This window comes from Anomalospiza imberbis, chromosome 4 (genome assembly GCF_031753505.1).
Source record: "Anomalospiza imberbis isolate Cuckoo-Finch-1a 21T00152 chromosome 4, ASM3175350v1, whole genome shotgun sequence".
In the NCBI taxonomy this organism is placed as follows: domain Eukaryota; kingdom Metazoa; phylum Chordata; class Aves; order Passeriformes; family Viduidae; genus Anomalospiza; species Anomalospiza imberbis.
Window position 1 is genome coordinate 32,771,901 of NC_089684.1, and position 14,906 is coordinate 32,786,806.

Genomic DNA, 14,906 nt, shown 5'->3' on the forward strand with positions numbered 1-14,906 from the left:
CCGAAGGTTAACAAAATCAGTACCAACAAAAACGCAAAATTAATAAGTTACGATTACTAAAAGCAAGTGCAGAGAGTACATGAAGGTTTTAAAGATTAAACATTAGGATCTGCAAGCAAACAACAATTTACAAGACAACTGCTACCCTGAAGAACCTTAAATGTACATAAGTAATTTTTTATTTTCCTTAAGGCATTTGCAACTGTAAAGCTGACAATACAAAATTAATTACCAGAAATTATTCTAAATTAGTGAGCTAAAAGGCCAATCATTAATCTTCACCATCATTTGATGGTTAATCCATAGCTGTCTGCAATGCTTGGAATGCATCTCTACGTACCACCAGTTGAAGACACTTGTGAGCTAACAACTGCAACATTTGCCTCTGCCATTAATTTTAACTTAATTTGACATCCAACATTTACTAATTGCTAAGGAGAAAAAATAGCATACAGCAATGAGAAAGGGTAAGATGATTGACATTTGCATTAAAGAACTTAGAGAAAATATTTTAACTATACATTCATATTTTTGCCCTTTTTTTCCATTTTCAGGAGGGCAATTTCATAGAGTAGAGAGAGGAAAAGAATATCTTGCCAGACTGGTTAGACAATTCCTTATAGAGTCTGCTCAGTGCAAACCAGCTCCTGTGCTGATTTAAATAAACTCTTCATAATAAATGAATAAACACTTCATAATTTCAAAGAGCATCACAACTTATTAAATCTTAACTAGGATTTTATTGACCTTCTTTTTCCACTTCTCTTCTACTAACACTAACTGTTTCAAAAGTGTAATCCAATCTCCAAACACAAACAGGCCTGTTTAGACAGGAGATACCACTATCAGAGATCTCAAAACTAATTTTCTACTCAGCACAGGAAAAGATACAAAGGTATTGTGTGCACCATGCAGTGAGTTACGGTCCGTAACCTACTGACTTAAGGAATCTCTGGGCAATTTCTGAGTGGTTCACAGAGGAAAGCTAAGCAAAGCAAGTTAAAATATACTTTGCAGGATAACAGGTTTCTAAAGGAGGAGTCTAAACTTCCATCAGAAACACATTCAATGATGTACAAGGTGGGGGGAAACCACTGTTCCAAGATGGTTTCATGTTCCTGTATCTTGCATTTTCACCTAAGCAGCAAGAGTTCTGCCTTTTTTTTACTCATCTTGAGAAAAAAAATAATTTCTAGAATAAGAAAGCAAGTACTAGTCAATATAATACATAAAAGTCTGCTATTCTGAGGGAGAATTTTATTCATGTCGACAGCATTTTACTTCAAATCAAGTCAAGGTACAGCTTATTGTTACATCATCACATAACAATAAATTCAAATTTCATATCGAACATGTATTAGCTAATTTTCACTAAAGAAATTGTTGCTTTTAATGAGTTTAAATAGCAAGACATGAGTGCACACAATCATCTCAAGGTATGTATTGTCTCACTATCTAAATCCCTGCCACCGTTCCTACAGTTCAAGGGACTGTCAAACCCTATCTCATACACATTTGATATTTTGCTATTAAAAAAACTATTCTGTAACTAAATTCAGCATTTATCACCCCATTGTTGCAATGCCCAGTGACAGGTTTTATGCACTGCTCACATCTGCCATCCTTTTCCAGTATCTCCATATATTGTTGGCAGCCCTACAGTAAAGACTCCACATCCGCCATTTCAGAGAACGGCCAGGAGACCTAATTTGGGCCCCACAATGTGAACAGAGGTAGCTGCAGTTATGGAGGAGGATTGCTTCAAACTGCAGCAACAGCAAAGAAAACCACTAACAATTCTTGAGGCTGCAGACACATGACTCATCTTCCGTGATTTTTTATACCAAGTCATAAAGAATCCTCTCTCTCCTCAAGTCTTCTTTCCTTAGGAAGACTATTTCAGAGCTACTTACCTCTTCATACACCAGATCTCTTGCTGCTAGTGTTTCCGTAATTCTTTGTTTTGAGAGCTCTGGCACTTAGTAGCAAATCTCTGTTACACTCTTCTTTTAAGGCTTCTCTGCAGCTTTATAAATTCTCAGTTTACCTTGCTCCCTTCTACTCTATCCCCATTTCTTTCAGTTTGGATTAGTCAAATGTTAGCATCCTGCAGCTTTATTCATGACATTGCACTCCCTCAAACCAAGTGAATAATGAGATGGAGGACCCCATTAACCATACACACTGCATGTGTAAGAGCTCATCACAGGTACACATCTCTGCCTGCTGAACAATGAAAATACTTTCTTCTCCCTCCAGCCATTGATTAGAAAACCCTTCCCACACATCTACTACAAAAGAAGCTGTAAAAAGAAAACACCTCATAAAGGTGAGGGATTGCATCATCACAACACATTTTGGGGGTGCACAGCTCTAAAGGAGGCTACACATTTCAGTCTCCAAGCTCCTTCTGCTCTCCGTAAATCAGGTGACAAGCTGAGAAAAATTTCTATGTAGAATAAGTAATATTTATTAAAAGTAACTATTTACACCATTAGAATGCACATAATATTGAATGATTTCAAGGGTACTCCCAGCTTTGTTTCATTGACATATCAGGCATGGCACAAGTGACAACCAAAAACCACCAGCAGTACAATGACCCTATGTGCCAGGTACCTCTGCTTCCCCTCAGGGCAATGCAGATACACTTTGCAGAGGACTGAAGAACACCTGAAGCCTTCAAATTTCCCTGGAGCTGAAGATCTATGCTGTGGGAGACCCTCCTGCCCTCATGACAGGGATAAAAAACAGACAAAAGCATCCTAAGCAAATCCTGAATGCCAATAGGATCTGGACTCCAGATTCCAATGGCCTCTTACCCTCTAAAACTGAGCCACGTTCACTTCTCTGCAAATTAGTTTTTGAATTGCCACCATATATTAACTCCTCCACCATCCAATCTCTGCAGCTTTTGCTAGTTTTCCCTCATCAGGCAGTGAGGAAAACCTGGCAAAACATAGCACACATAAATGCTCTGGGTTTTTTTTCTCCTCCCTTAAATTAAACAAGCAGGGCACAAAAGAATATGCAAATTTACTTAACAGTCACAATGTTTATTACAAGTGTACTTTAGACTGAAAACTGACAATTAGTTAGAAATACACTGTACTGTAAGGTCCCACTATTAACATTTTTAAATTATACTTCTCATTCAGATCAATGAATAAAATTCTTCCACTTAAATAGAAACAGAACTGTAGCTTACACATATTAACATCTCTGAGTCTTACTCACTGAAAATTTCTTCAGCTACTAAAAACTCAAAATAAATATCATTCTTCACCTGAATATATTTTCTGTAACAGAAAGGTAACATGAATCAACTTTTAAGTAGTAAAATATATTTAAGGGCCTGAAATAAGCAGATGTTAGTCTTCCCAGTTTAAAACATTCATATAATTTAGAAGTGTAAATAATTTTATTCTTTTAAAACTTGGGGAAGCTGAAGGTTAAAAAGCGATGTTGTCCACCATTCTTTACTTGTTTCCTATTATTAACCCCCAAATCATTGGTCCTTTGTAAAAAGTAACAGGACTAGACAGATAAAAATCTAAGACTGAGTTAGCATGGTTGCAATGTTTAAAAAACAGAAGTTCTTGGATGCTTTCATAAATTCAACACTGGCCAGTCAGAACAAACTGGAGCTGTGATTTAATTTTTCCAATAATATTTTCATTGAATTGGAAGCAACAGATTAAACACCTTTGTTTAATGGTTTAATATCTGGAAAGCATCAAAAATAATATGGAAATGAACAAAATACATGAGTAATACTAAGAAATTTGGCTTTTAAAGGGTTGCACACACCTACACACCTTCTAAATTCTGAGTGCAAGGAAGCCAATGCAGTGCAATTATGCTGGAAAAGCCACTGCTGCTTATAAAATGCTGTGCAGCTGTTGGAGGAAAGGGTTACAGTGACAAACAGCTTCCCTGCTACAAAGGTGGCAGGAAATCTATCAAACTGGACAATAAAATTGCAATTGAGTTTCTTTGGCTTTTTATAGCAGCTGCATGTATCTTGATGTGTAGCTCTGCAAAACCTATCCAATTGTGTAACACTGGTCCTTTATGTACTTGTTCTTTATCATAGAATGGTGTTATAAATTAGTAACACGAATGGCACAGAGGGTTGTAAAAAGGAAAAATAAGCAGTAACCCAATACAATTAGAGATGAAATAGGAAAAATCCAAACTGGTTATTCTCTTAGCAATGTCAAGGAAATATTTTTGTTCCCATAATTCCCACATTACTTTGAAAGCATGCTAGAAATCAAAAACATCTGAGATGCACTTAGCATTGAACAATTTGCCCACTGAATTATGTCTACACCAGGTTATGTGTGAATCTCTATGAATCTCAATTGTGGTAAAACAGGATACAAGACTATTTAGAATAAGTAAAATTAACAGGATTAAAAATCATTATAATTATCTGTTTATAAGGACACTTTTCAAGAGCTTTTTTGTGATTTATCCTAATTTATGTTTATGTAATTAAGCGGCAGCTCTGAAGAATCATCAAGTTTTATATGGCTAGTTGCATGAATTGTATGCAGTACTTATAAAAGAAGTTCAAATGGAAAGTGCATAATAAAGGTGAAATTTTAAAGTTGTGATAATGACACCATCATTCATATCAATATTGTCAAGTTAGTTTCTGTCTGCTTTTGCTGTTTAAACATTCTCATTTAGGCTTCTGGAGCTAGTATTATTACTGATGTCCAAACAAACTGAATTCTTTTATGAGTTGTTCAATATTCGACCACCACACCCTGCCCACACTCACACACTTCCAAACTTGTGATCATTCAACTTCTTCTGAAATGGGCTGGAAGAACAGACAGATATTATACATTGACTAGAATGTCAACAAAATTAGACTCGGGAAAACTTACAGGGAGTTACTCCTACAACCAAGGACACCTCCCTATCACAGCATGCCAGGAACCAAAAATGAGAAACACAGACTGTAGTAGGCTATCGTCTCATTCACTATGCATTTCACAAAAACATACAGCCCTTAAAATAAAAACTAATAAACTAGACCAACATTATCTATATCTATCTACTTTTTGGTCTTTTTTAAAACTGCAGGGTTTTGTTCTTGACATTTGGCCACAGCATCAAAATAAAATCTTGGGTTTTTTTCTCTAGGAACCCTATATCATTGATTAGCCACATTAAGTGACTGAAAAGAATGACCAAAAATCCATATAACCTTTCTGACACAGATGTTGTTTAAATGAGATTTCTGACATTACATTATCTTACAAAAGGAGTCTAGGAATAGAACTACAGATTATAAGATAATGTGCTAGCTAATTTCTAAATTCAAGACACCAAAGCTCTGACTAAGAGTTAAAAAGGTGGTTTTCCTTTATTCACCTCTCCATCTTTCCCCAGGGACAATTCCCAGTGATTCCCAGCAATCACACACATGCTAAATTATGCCAGTTTTATATAAAAGCATATTAGGAATCTTTACTCTGGTTACAGGTTGCCATTGTACAATTCACCCATGCCCTCTGCATCTTGGGGCAAAGAGAGGAAACTGGTTTTTGAAGACTGTAAAGCTGACAAAAAAGCATTTTAAGAATGGTCCAACACCAAAAATGTGATCTCTGTAAGGGTTAAAATGTGGCCCTGAGCACTTTGCACAGGACTTCCACTTAGCTAAGTGACTGTTTAGTAAAGTTATTTCACCCATTTTTATTACATAGATTTCTACAATTGTCTCCCCATAGACCAAGAATACACTATGGGCCTCTGAATGCAATAATCAGAGCTGCAAAATAACAAGGTTCTTGCTGTCTGCAGAGACTGACCTTTTCTTAGAAAAAAATTTGTTCAAAATCTAAGACCTCAGAAATGCCAACAATTCCTTAGTATCATAAAGTGATCTTTTGGATTCAAAGATGTCCTTTTCACACTGTTAAGTTGCACACATGTAGAAATAGGTAATTTATAATTTAATTCATTTTAAGTAAATATTCTGATAACTAGAATAATTCTGAGGCCCACACTGGCCTCACTCTTATGTTTAGAATAAGGCAGTATAAAATACCTTTTGTACTACTGTGCCTCATTCAGAGAACCAGTAATAACTTTTATGATGTAACTCTGGTTGTAACAACAAAATACAGACAGAACAATAACAAAGGGTAATAGTCTCGTTCATGCTGCATGGATTTGCACTCTCACCCCATATTCCATGACATTTCAACAGCAGAAGCATCTGCCTTAACTCGGATTTCTTTGCTTTTTACTCATTTGTTTTACAGCCTTTTGATGTTACTAAAAGGTATTTTTGTTGATGAATAGCTATGGTGCGCCACCTTGTGTTCCTGCTGTTACTAAAAAGCAAGACCCGCACCAACATTTTTCAGAAATGCTCCTACAATTTGATTAATCTCACCTTTGAATGTGTGATTGACAGTGTATCCACCCATACACGCCAGCCACCCCACTCATATTTTATTGCATGGTACAGCAAAATCCGAAATATGGTGTACACCATCTCAGTTATCTTCTGCTCCTCAGAAGTCTTTGGATTAAAACAACAAAGGGAAAGCATCCACTCCTGCCAGACAGAGCACTGCAACAAACTCCTGCAAAACACACACGTGCTATTGAATCATATTAAAAAATATATCTTAGAAATATATACAACAGCTAAGTCAAGAATCCAACATGCTTTAAAAAATTGTTACATGCAAGCTTCTTTAACTTTTCATACTGAAGACTTTGCTAGAGTACAGAATTTGCTGAAACAGCAATGAAGCTTTATCTGCCCTCAGGAGTTTAATTTACTAGGAGACATTATTTTATATACTTGTGCATAGAGCAAGCCATCTTACCTCCTGTTTTCTCTGCTGTTATTAAACAGTTTAATCATGTCTGAGAGAAAGGCTCGCCGGACCTCCAGAGTTTCTGGACACTGTGGAGAATTACGGATCAGGATTGCAATAACCTTCAAAATCTCTGTAAAACAGTTAATGAGTAACAAAATATTAGGACTAAGCACAGCATAAAACACAAGGCCTCTTTCAACAGTGTTTGTACAAGGAAAGTGACACCACATAAAAAAATTTTATGCTGAGAAAAAGCATTATCTCTGTTGGAGAAGAAGGTTTAAGTAAAACAAATCCCTTCTTCAATACTTTTCAAACATAGTCACCCATCAGGGGGATTTGAATGCCTCTAAAGAAAATGGAATTCATTGAATTATCATGTTTAAGGAACACAAATATTACTGCACGACAACTTACCATCTATCAGAATCTGTCAGAATAATTTTTACATGAGGTTCACATAAAAAAGCATCCTTTAGAAAACCTATATATGAGAAAAATGCTCTACCTTATGAGATTTGGCTCTACTTTAACAATACTGAATTTTGAAAGAATGTGACCAACTTGAGGTTTTGTTATAAAAAAACCTTCCTAATATAAAATTTTATCTCTTATGATCACAATGTTTTCTGCATTTTAGGAGGTCAAAATTCAGGGTACATCGCACTTTTTGAAGCAGAGGTGCAGTGACTTTTCTTGTTACTTTAAAAGAAGTCAACTTTGTAAATGAATTAGGGTGTGATAGTTGCAGTTCATCTTGTACAACTTCTTTAAAGAGACATTCCTTATTTGATAACAGTAATGATCTAAAAAAGGGACTCTAGAAGTCACTCTTCCTACCAGACCTACAAAATTTCAGAATCAATTCAGTCCCCATATAGTCTATACGGACCGCAGCAGTGACTGTCAACTCTAAAAATCTTAGGAGAAAGCAAGAGAAACATGGTAACATCTCTTGATTCATGCGAATTTACCAGAAGGAAAATGGCATAATGCAACCAGATTTCTTTCCTCTATACCTGCTTTGCTTTCTTTTCTCTTCCCCCACTTCCCACCTGAAGTAAATCTACAACTGTGACCTGTGACAAAGCAGCTACGAAAGTGAAAAATCTGTTATTTCTCCAGAAAAAAGTTAGCTCCCAAAGCTACTGATAGTCCATTGTATTATGTACAGAGCACATTAATAATGTATATAATTCAGGAAAGGAGATCAGTATTTTCTCTCAGTTCAAAAGACATCAAAAGTTTCATATCAAGATATTTCCAATAAAGTAAGCAACCAAAACAATGAGCAGATACATTTATCCTATTTTCCATCTAGCACTGTCATACTGAATGTAATTTAAGATGAAAGGTGTTTCCATATTTTAGGCAATTTAGTCTGACATCACTAAATAATGCATTCCGAACTTTGCTGGAACCTTTAACGTGTACTAAATCAAAGTATCCTCTGCAAAAAAGTATTTTGAAAAACCATTTCATAATGTGACTGCACAGCCAAAAAAGGTGAGTTATGAACTACAGACACATAAAATGTCTTTCAAAAAGCTATAGAGACATACTGTGTATGTAACCCCAACTAAATAATAGTTATCTGCCTTTTAGAGTGAAAGAAAATGTAAAACTGAGATTAGGAGACTGGTAGATGTAATTAGTAAGCTTGTTCATTGGTGGGATTCTTTTACAGCAGACTTTTCTTAAGGTAGCACTTAAAAATGTGTATCATTCTTACGAGGATTTTGTATCTTCACCGTTGAATCTGGGTCAGGATGCTGTTTATGTATTACTTGAGTGCAAATTTGTTCAGTCAGAATCTAGCAAGAAAGAAGAAGATGCCATATCAATGTACATGAAGACAGCTTACTGAAAAATAGTTGGATTCAGCACAATCAGCATAATTCTAAAAATCATCCAAAAAAATCCCCACCAACTGCCTTGATAATTTACTTCATCCTGTTTCTAAAACTCTATAAGCTACTTTATTCTTTTATTTCTCTCTTAAGTGCATACTGTTATTTAAAGTACACTGGAAGATGAATGTGAATCTAAGCAAAGCAATTATCCCAAGACAAGATCATTGCTATAATAAAATGCCACATCTACATGAGCATCTGTTTGAGACATACAGGTTACTCATCATCTAGAATTGCTCATAATGAGCATAACCAAATTAAGGAGGGGATAAATCCAAAGTAGTGAGCTTTCAGGGGGGAAAAAAGCAGCAGTCAGCTGCATCAGACTAAGGTTTAATGTCATCTGGAATATATCAGCACAAATACGTAAGCAATTTTCTAACTATGTCTTACAAGTAATTAGAAAGATTGGATTCTAACTACAGTGTATGACTACCTCAAACAGGACATTGTATGTGGTCATGGTGAATAAGCTTGTCTGAAGCATCAGCCTTTCAGCCAACAAAGAGAACAATCCATGTCCAAGCATGACTTCAGCTTTTCTCCTAAAATGGTAGAGAAAGATTAAACAAAATGCATTCCATTTGCTTTAGGGGAAAAAAAGTTTAAAACGTGTGTCTCAAGAAAGACATCATCACTGGTAAGATTTGGTTTTTTTTTTTGTTTGTTCCTTAAGTCTTTCACTTTTGGTGAAGGAAAAGGATAAGCGTTCAGATTCTCAAAGGATGAATCATTCCCTGAAGGAAGCCACCTTTCTTCCATAAATGAGGTCCACTCACCCATGGGCCCAAAAAGCTGAAACACAGCCTTGGGGATTTCTGGATAAACACTGAGGAAAGCACACCTTTGCCCTCATTTCACTCAAAAATGCAACCATGGACAGCAATCTCAATAGTTACCTACTCTCACAGTTGACTTGAGACATATTAAATCTAGTTCTCAGTAACATGGGGTTCCACCTCACCAGTCTAATTCTTGCTATTGATTTCACTGGAAAAGGGTCACTTTAGAAAGAAGGAGGCCATACTGCAAGTAACTATTCAATCAGCTTGATAAGGAAGTGATAATGCCTGAACACTAGCTGCCAGCAACAAGCAATTCCACCATATTAAAAATACATTTGTGACAAATATACTGAGGGGTAGTTGAAGAAGAGTAGCTCCTATTCAGTGAAGCCTATTTAGTGATTAACCTCCATTATAGTTTTTTCCCCTTTACACACAAATGTGTGTATATACACCCAATAATTTATACCCAAAGTAACAAATAAAATGTCTGTGTCACAACCTACCTTTACTCCTTCCTTTCATGGGAGGTTTAGTTTTAAGACCCAAATCAGTACTTACTTCGGAGAAAGATGCTTTAAGAAATATCCCATCACTTTCAGAGCTTGGACCCTGATGCCTTCACTTTGTGATGCTAAAAGCTTGTAGACAACCCTAAGTGGAGAAAACACATTGGTCTTCTGTCAATATGAAGAATAACAAATGCAGGTTTTTGGTCCTTGTAAACCTCCCATAAAAACTTAAGCTATCTAAATGCATTTATCAGTTACATCCAATTTCTTTCATCACTTACTTTTCAGACAGTCAAGTGCTTAGGGCCACATCACTATCTGATTCTAGCTGGACTGTGATTCATAGTATTCAACAGATCTTTACATCTGTGAAATATGATTTTATTTATCTACATGGACTACTAAGCTCTCTTTGAAAAAAGAAGATATTAATTTCCAAATGTTCCATGAAATCATATTGGAACAGAAGGGACAATACTTATCCTTTACCATAAATAAGTTAAGATAAAATTTTTGAAGAAATTTGGATCATTTCACTAGGGGGAAGGCAAAAGCCTAGCTCATTTAAACAATTTTGGAGAGCCTTTCCAAAACTATTCCATGTTACAGCATGGCATTTTAAACCTGCAAGTTTTAAAGAGTTCAAAGGACTTTAAGGTTTTAGGCCTTATCTATACATAACTGAGCACTCATCAACAGTTATGTACTTTTATTTTTATATACCCAAAAATAATTCTCAGGACACCTGAACTAAGACAAAAAAAATAGTTCTATACCAGATACCAGAATTAAAGGTAAAACCTGAGGGTGATTAAAAACCAGTTACGTTTAACAAATAATTTATCCTGGAGAATGCTGCAACCACAGAAACAATAGAAGGAAAGAAATAAGCAAACTTATGATGCACTGGCCATTCAAGCAATAAAATCCATTTCTCAGCTTTTCTTCACAGAACACAATCAGAGTTTCCTGAATGTATGGGGGAAAGCATTTCCTTTCTTTCCCCCCCCCCCCCCATTAAATTGGTTACTTTAACATTTTTAATTTTAAGAGAACTCCAAATATTTACAAAGATTTTGAAAATTATTTTTAAATTTCAAGATTATCATGCCTTAATTGCAAAAAGTAGATGTAACAAGAAGCATACAAGCAATCCATTAAGTGACTGGAGACAATACCAGAGCAAGGAGTGTAACAAATGAGGCAGGAAAACAAAGTGATTTCTCGCTGTGGATTCACTATTCATGCTGACTTGCTCAAACACTTGTTAACAAAAAAAAAACACCTACTGCTAGTTGTTAAATGAAACCAAATGTACTGCATTGGAGACCCAACCTGACATTCAAATACTTTAGTATTTAGAGATTTTTATTAATTCCCCATATGTAACACATTACCATATAATTGAAATAAAATCGGATGAAAATGGGCAAAAAGAAAAATAAAAATCAGTCTAGCACTAAAAGGGGAGAAAACAATTAGAAACATGCCTAAATGCAGTCTCTCGAGAAAGGGCAACTGGAAAAAAATACATATATAAACAGGGATTAACCAATAGGTGCAACTAAGTGTATGAAATGAGATTCTGCCTTTACATAGTGAGAGAATTACTATTCCTCATATCCTTCTAAGAATTGTTCTTACATTTGTTTGCCTGTACCAATTTTTTCCCCACTATGTTGAGGTAGGTTCCTGTTAAATTAGAAAAATTCAATACCGTGACCACCCTCTGAGAGCCACAAGATAAAAAGAGTCATAACTTAACTCCTCTAGCAGATTTTCTACTTGTACAAGTAGAATTTGCTACTTCCCCTACTTTTCTCTCAAGACAGTGTTAAACACTTCTTTTTCCTGTTTGTTGGGAAAAACATTTCAAATAGTGCATAGCACAAAGTGCTACTTTTAAACAAATAAAAAGTTTTTCTGGAAAAGTCCCACAGGAAAAAAAAAAAAAGAAAAAAGGGAAGAAAACTAACAAGGATCAGAAGACATCTGAATCCATGTTTGTCAGCTCCCTTGCAGTTCCGAGACATGTGTATGAATGGGGGGCTGAAGACAGAGCACCAGTAGATGAAGACATCAATTCACAGACTGAAATGGATCACTCCCTGTTTAAGTGTGACTGACAGCTTGGAAACATTAAAAAAAACCACCTGATTGATAATAAATCCAACAGCACCTCTTGTCAAAATGAACACCTGGAACCAAAAATCTCCCAAGATGAGGAGTCTATGATTGCAACACACACACTGATGAAGAACCATTCAGATTTCATGGGGATATTCAGATTTCATGGGGATTCTTGCAAGCAACAGTATGGTCTAAACACTGTTTCCTTTTTCCCACTTAGAAAATTCAAACTTACTGTAATCCATTCCTCTGATCAAATGCAGGGATCATAGAACCAGGATGCTCTGACATCAGAGCAACCAGCAACTGCAAGACATCCATTAGATTGTCATCCTGTTGGATAAAATTTACAAATTTGAATTCCTAACACATACACTGGAACATTTTTTTGGCCAAAAGAACAACAACAAAATATTTCAAACGTATGTGGAGATTAATAATAAACTAAGGACCAAATCACTTTGGCCAGGATCAAAAGAACTATAGCTCTAAAGGCAAGTGCAGAAGAAAAATTACCAAAAATATACTTAATTGTTTAGGGTGAAAAGTGATATATCAGTGTCTGGGATGTAAGGATTTGACAGGCAATGGAAATTTAGACCATGTTCCTTCCTTCCACACACATGCTCCTCTGTTTGCATGTGTATTTCCCAATCCTATTCTGCACAGGAGCTACAAATAAACTGCTGCACATTTTCTGGGGCATAGGGTGGTGTTTAATGAAAAGTTTCTACTCAGAAATGTTCTAACCATGAGGTAAAAAATACTACCACCTGCCACAGACAATATTTTAAATGGGTAATTCAAGCCGCTTTGTAAATTTTTCCACACTTTTAATTTAAAGCACTCTAAGCTACAGTTCATTAATTTGTTCCAAATTCATTGTAACTAAAAATAACAAAATGTAACTGTCTTTTCCCATACTCTGTAGTATTAAAATAAAAGTTTATTTTAAAACAAAAAGAGCCCACAAATAAAACCCTGACCAACACTTTTGAAAAAATACTCTGATTCTCTACTCTAGAGTATTTTGAACAATATAATACTTGATTAGAAAATCAGTTTTACATCCTCCTGAGCAATTCTATTCACCTGATGATATTAACAGCTGACATTACAGGTGCTATCAGTATTTAGCCATATGAGAAGGCTAAATTTTACTTTTTTTGTTGATGTTTTTCTGAATTCACAGTTAGATTGTGGGATTCAGCATTCATGGATCTCTGACGCATGATTTTGCAAACTGCTAAGATACTTTAAAACATCACATCCTAATCTGAAGGCTATAAAAAACTTCTGCTATTTTAGTTCACTCTTACATGGTACCAAGGGTCTTATTATTGACTTCTCCACATAAAGTAGAAATGCTTGACTGTGGTACTACCAAGTAGTAGTAACCAGCACAGAGAATAAAATGAAAATATAGGTGTAAGCAAAATTCTTTAAAAATAAAAAATCTACACTGCTTGAAATGAAGTTCAATTAATTCCTTATTTTACCCATTTCAAGCACCCTTACAGAGATGCGATCAGTTAGATTTATGTCCCCATTTCCCTTGTCTTTGATGTTGCATCTGGCATAAAGTGCCTTTTCCTGGTGCTAAAATATTAAGATGCAGATGTATCACTGGTAACCAACATTTTCTCCCAATTAAGTTTATATGCTTCTCTTAGATGCCATTAACATATATCTTTATTTTTTAATGCATGTTTTCAATTTTATTGCTTTATTTAAGAAGCAAAATAAAAAGGAGAGGAAAAAGAAAACAAAAAATATTACTTAGGCAGCCTAAAACAAGGTTTTGACTTTTTTTGAAATCAGTCTCACCATCTGTTTTTCTGCTTGGTAAATTGGTTTGTAGAACATAAGAAACCATTTTGACTTACTGGCTTAATGAACTTCAATCTAACATTGAACATAGTGCTTAAATCACAGCAAGAATATTGGCATATCAGCACACTACTCTAAAGAATTGGACAATGTTTGCTACTTCCTCTGCAGAGCCATCTTGTGGCATAAAGGAGGTTATATTTGAAATTATTCAAACATTTGGTCACAAACAGCACTAGTATGCTACTCTTGATAAACACATCCCCCAAATTAAAAATTACCTCATGTATAGTAAGCAGGTAATTGAGGATAGCCTGCAATTCATCTTCTTTTATTCCATAGTCCTTTAAAAACAAACAGGTTTTAAGTATTACCTTTCAAGTATAGAATGCTATTTCCAAAAGAAGCATTGTTACAAGAAATGTTTATATCATAAAGCAAGTACTACACAACAAATTTGCTTTCGCTTGATCCTGCAATAGCTTCATAGCTGCAAGGTATGAAGCTTCCCTGCCCCCAAAAGGAGCCACTGAATGCCATAAAAGTGTTTTAAAGCAATTTCAACACCAGCATAAAAACAATATAAATAGCAATATATTATTTGAAATTGTTAGAGTAATACATGTTAATTGATACAGTCAATTTGAACTGAGAGTTTCCTGTTAAAAGAAGAATTAAATTGAGGTAAATAAAGGACTCAAAAGCAGATCTGGAAGTTTAACTACAAGCCTCTTAGTTATACCCATACCCATGTTTGCTTCTTATTTTCCACTAGACAAGCCCATCTTCAGTCGCTATCAACTTTGAAGAAATCTCAATCATTTATTGTACCTATACCAGCAATATGCCTTGAGGTATTTTTTGTGAAAATAAAATAAA

General features: G+C 35.3%; 1 protein-coding gene across 1 annotated transcript in view; it reads right to left on the bottom strand.

Annotated features, from left to right (window-relative positions):
- LRBA (LPS responsive beige-like anchor protein) overlaps positions 1-14,906 on the bottom strand; it is a 363,194-nt gene that overhangs the window by 295,056 nt on the left and 53,232 nt on the right. The window contains exons 15-21 of the mRNA XM_068187837.1: positions 14,309-14,371; positions 12,433-12,530; positions 10,117-10,209; positions 9,207-9,315; positions 8,590-8,671; positions 6,864-6,987; positions 6,422-6,614 (exon numbers count right to left, since the gene is read on the bottom strand). Of these exons, the coding sequence (XP_068043938.1) occupies positions 6,422-6,614; positions 6,864-6,987; positions 8,590-8,671; positions 9,207-9,315; positions 10,117-10,209; positions 12,433-12,530; positions 14,309-14,371 (762 nt within the window). The remainder of the gene's footprint in view (positions 1-6,421; positions 6,615-6,863; positions 6,988-8,589; positions 8,672-9,206; positions 9,316-10,116; positions 10,210-12,432; positions 12,531-14,308; positions 14,372-14,906) is intronic.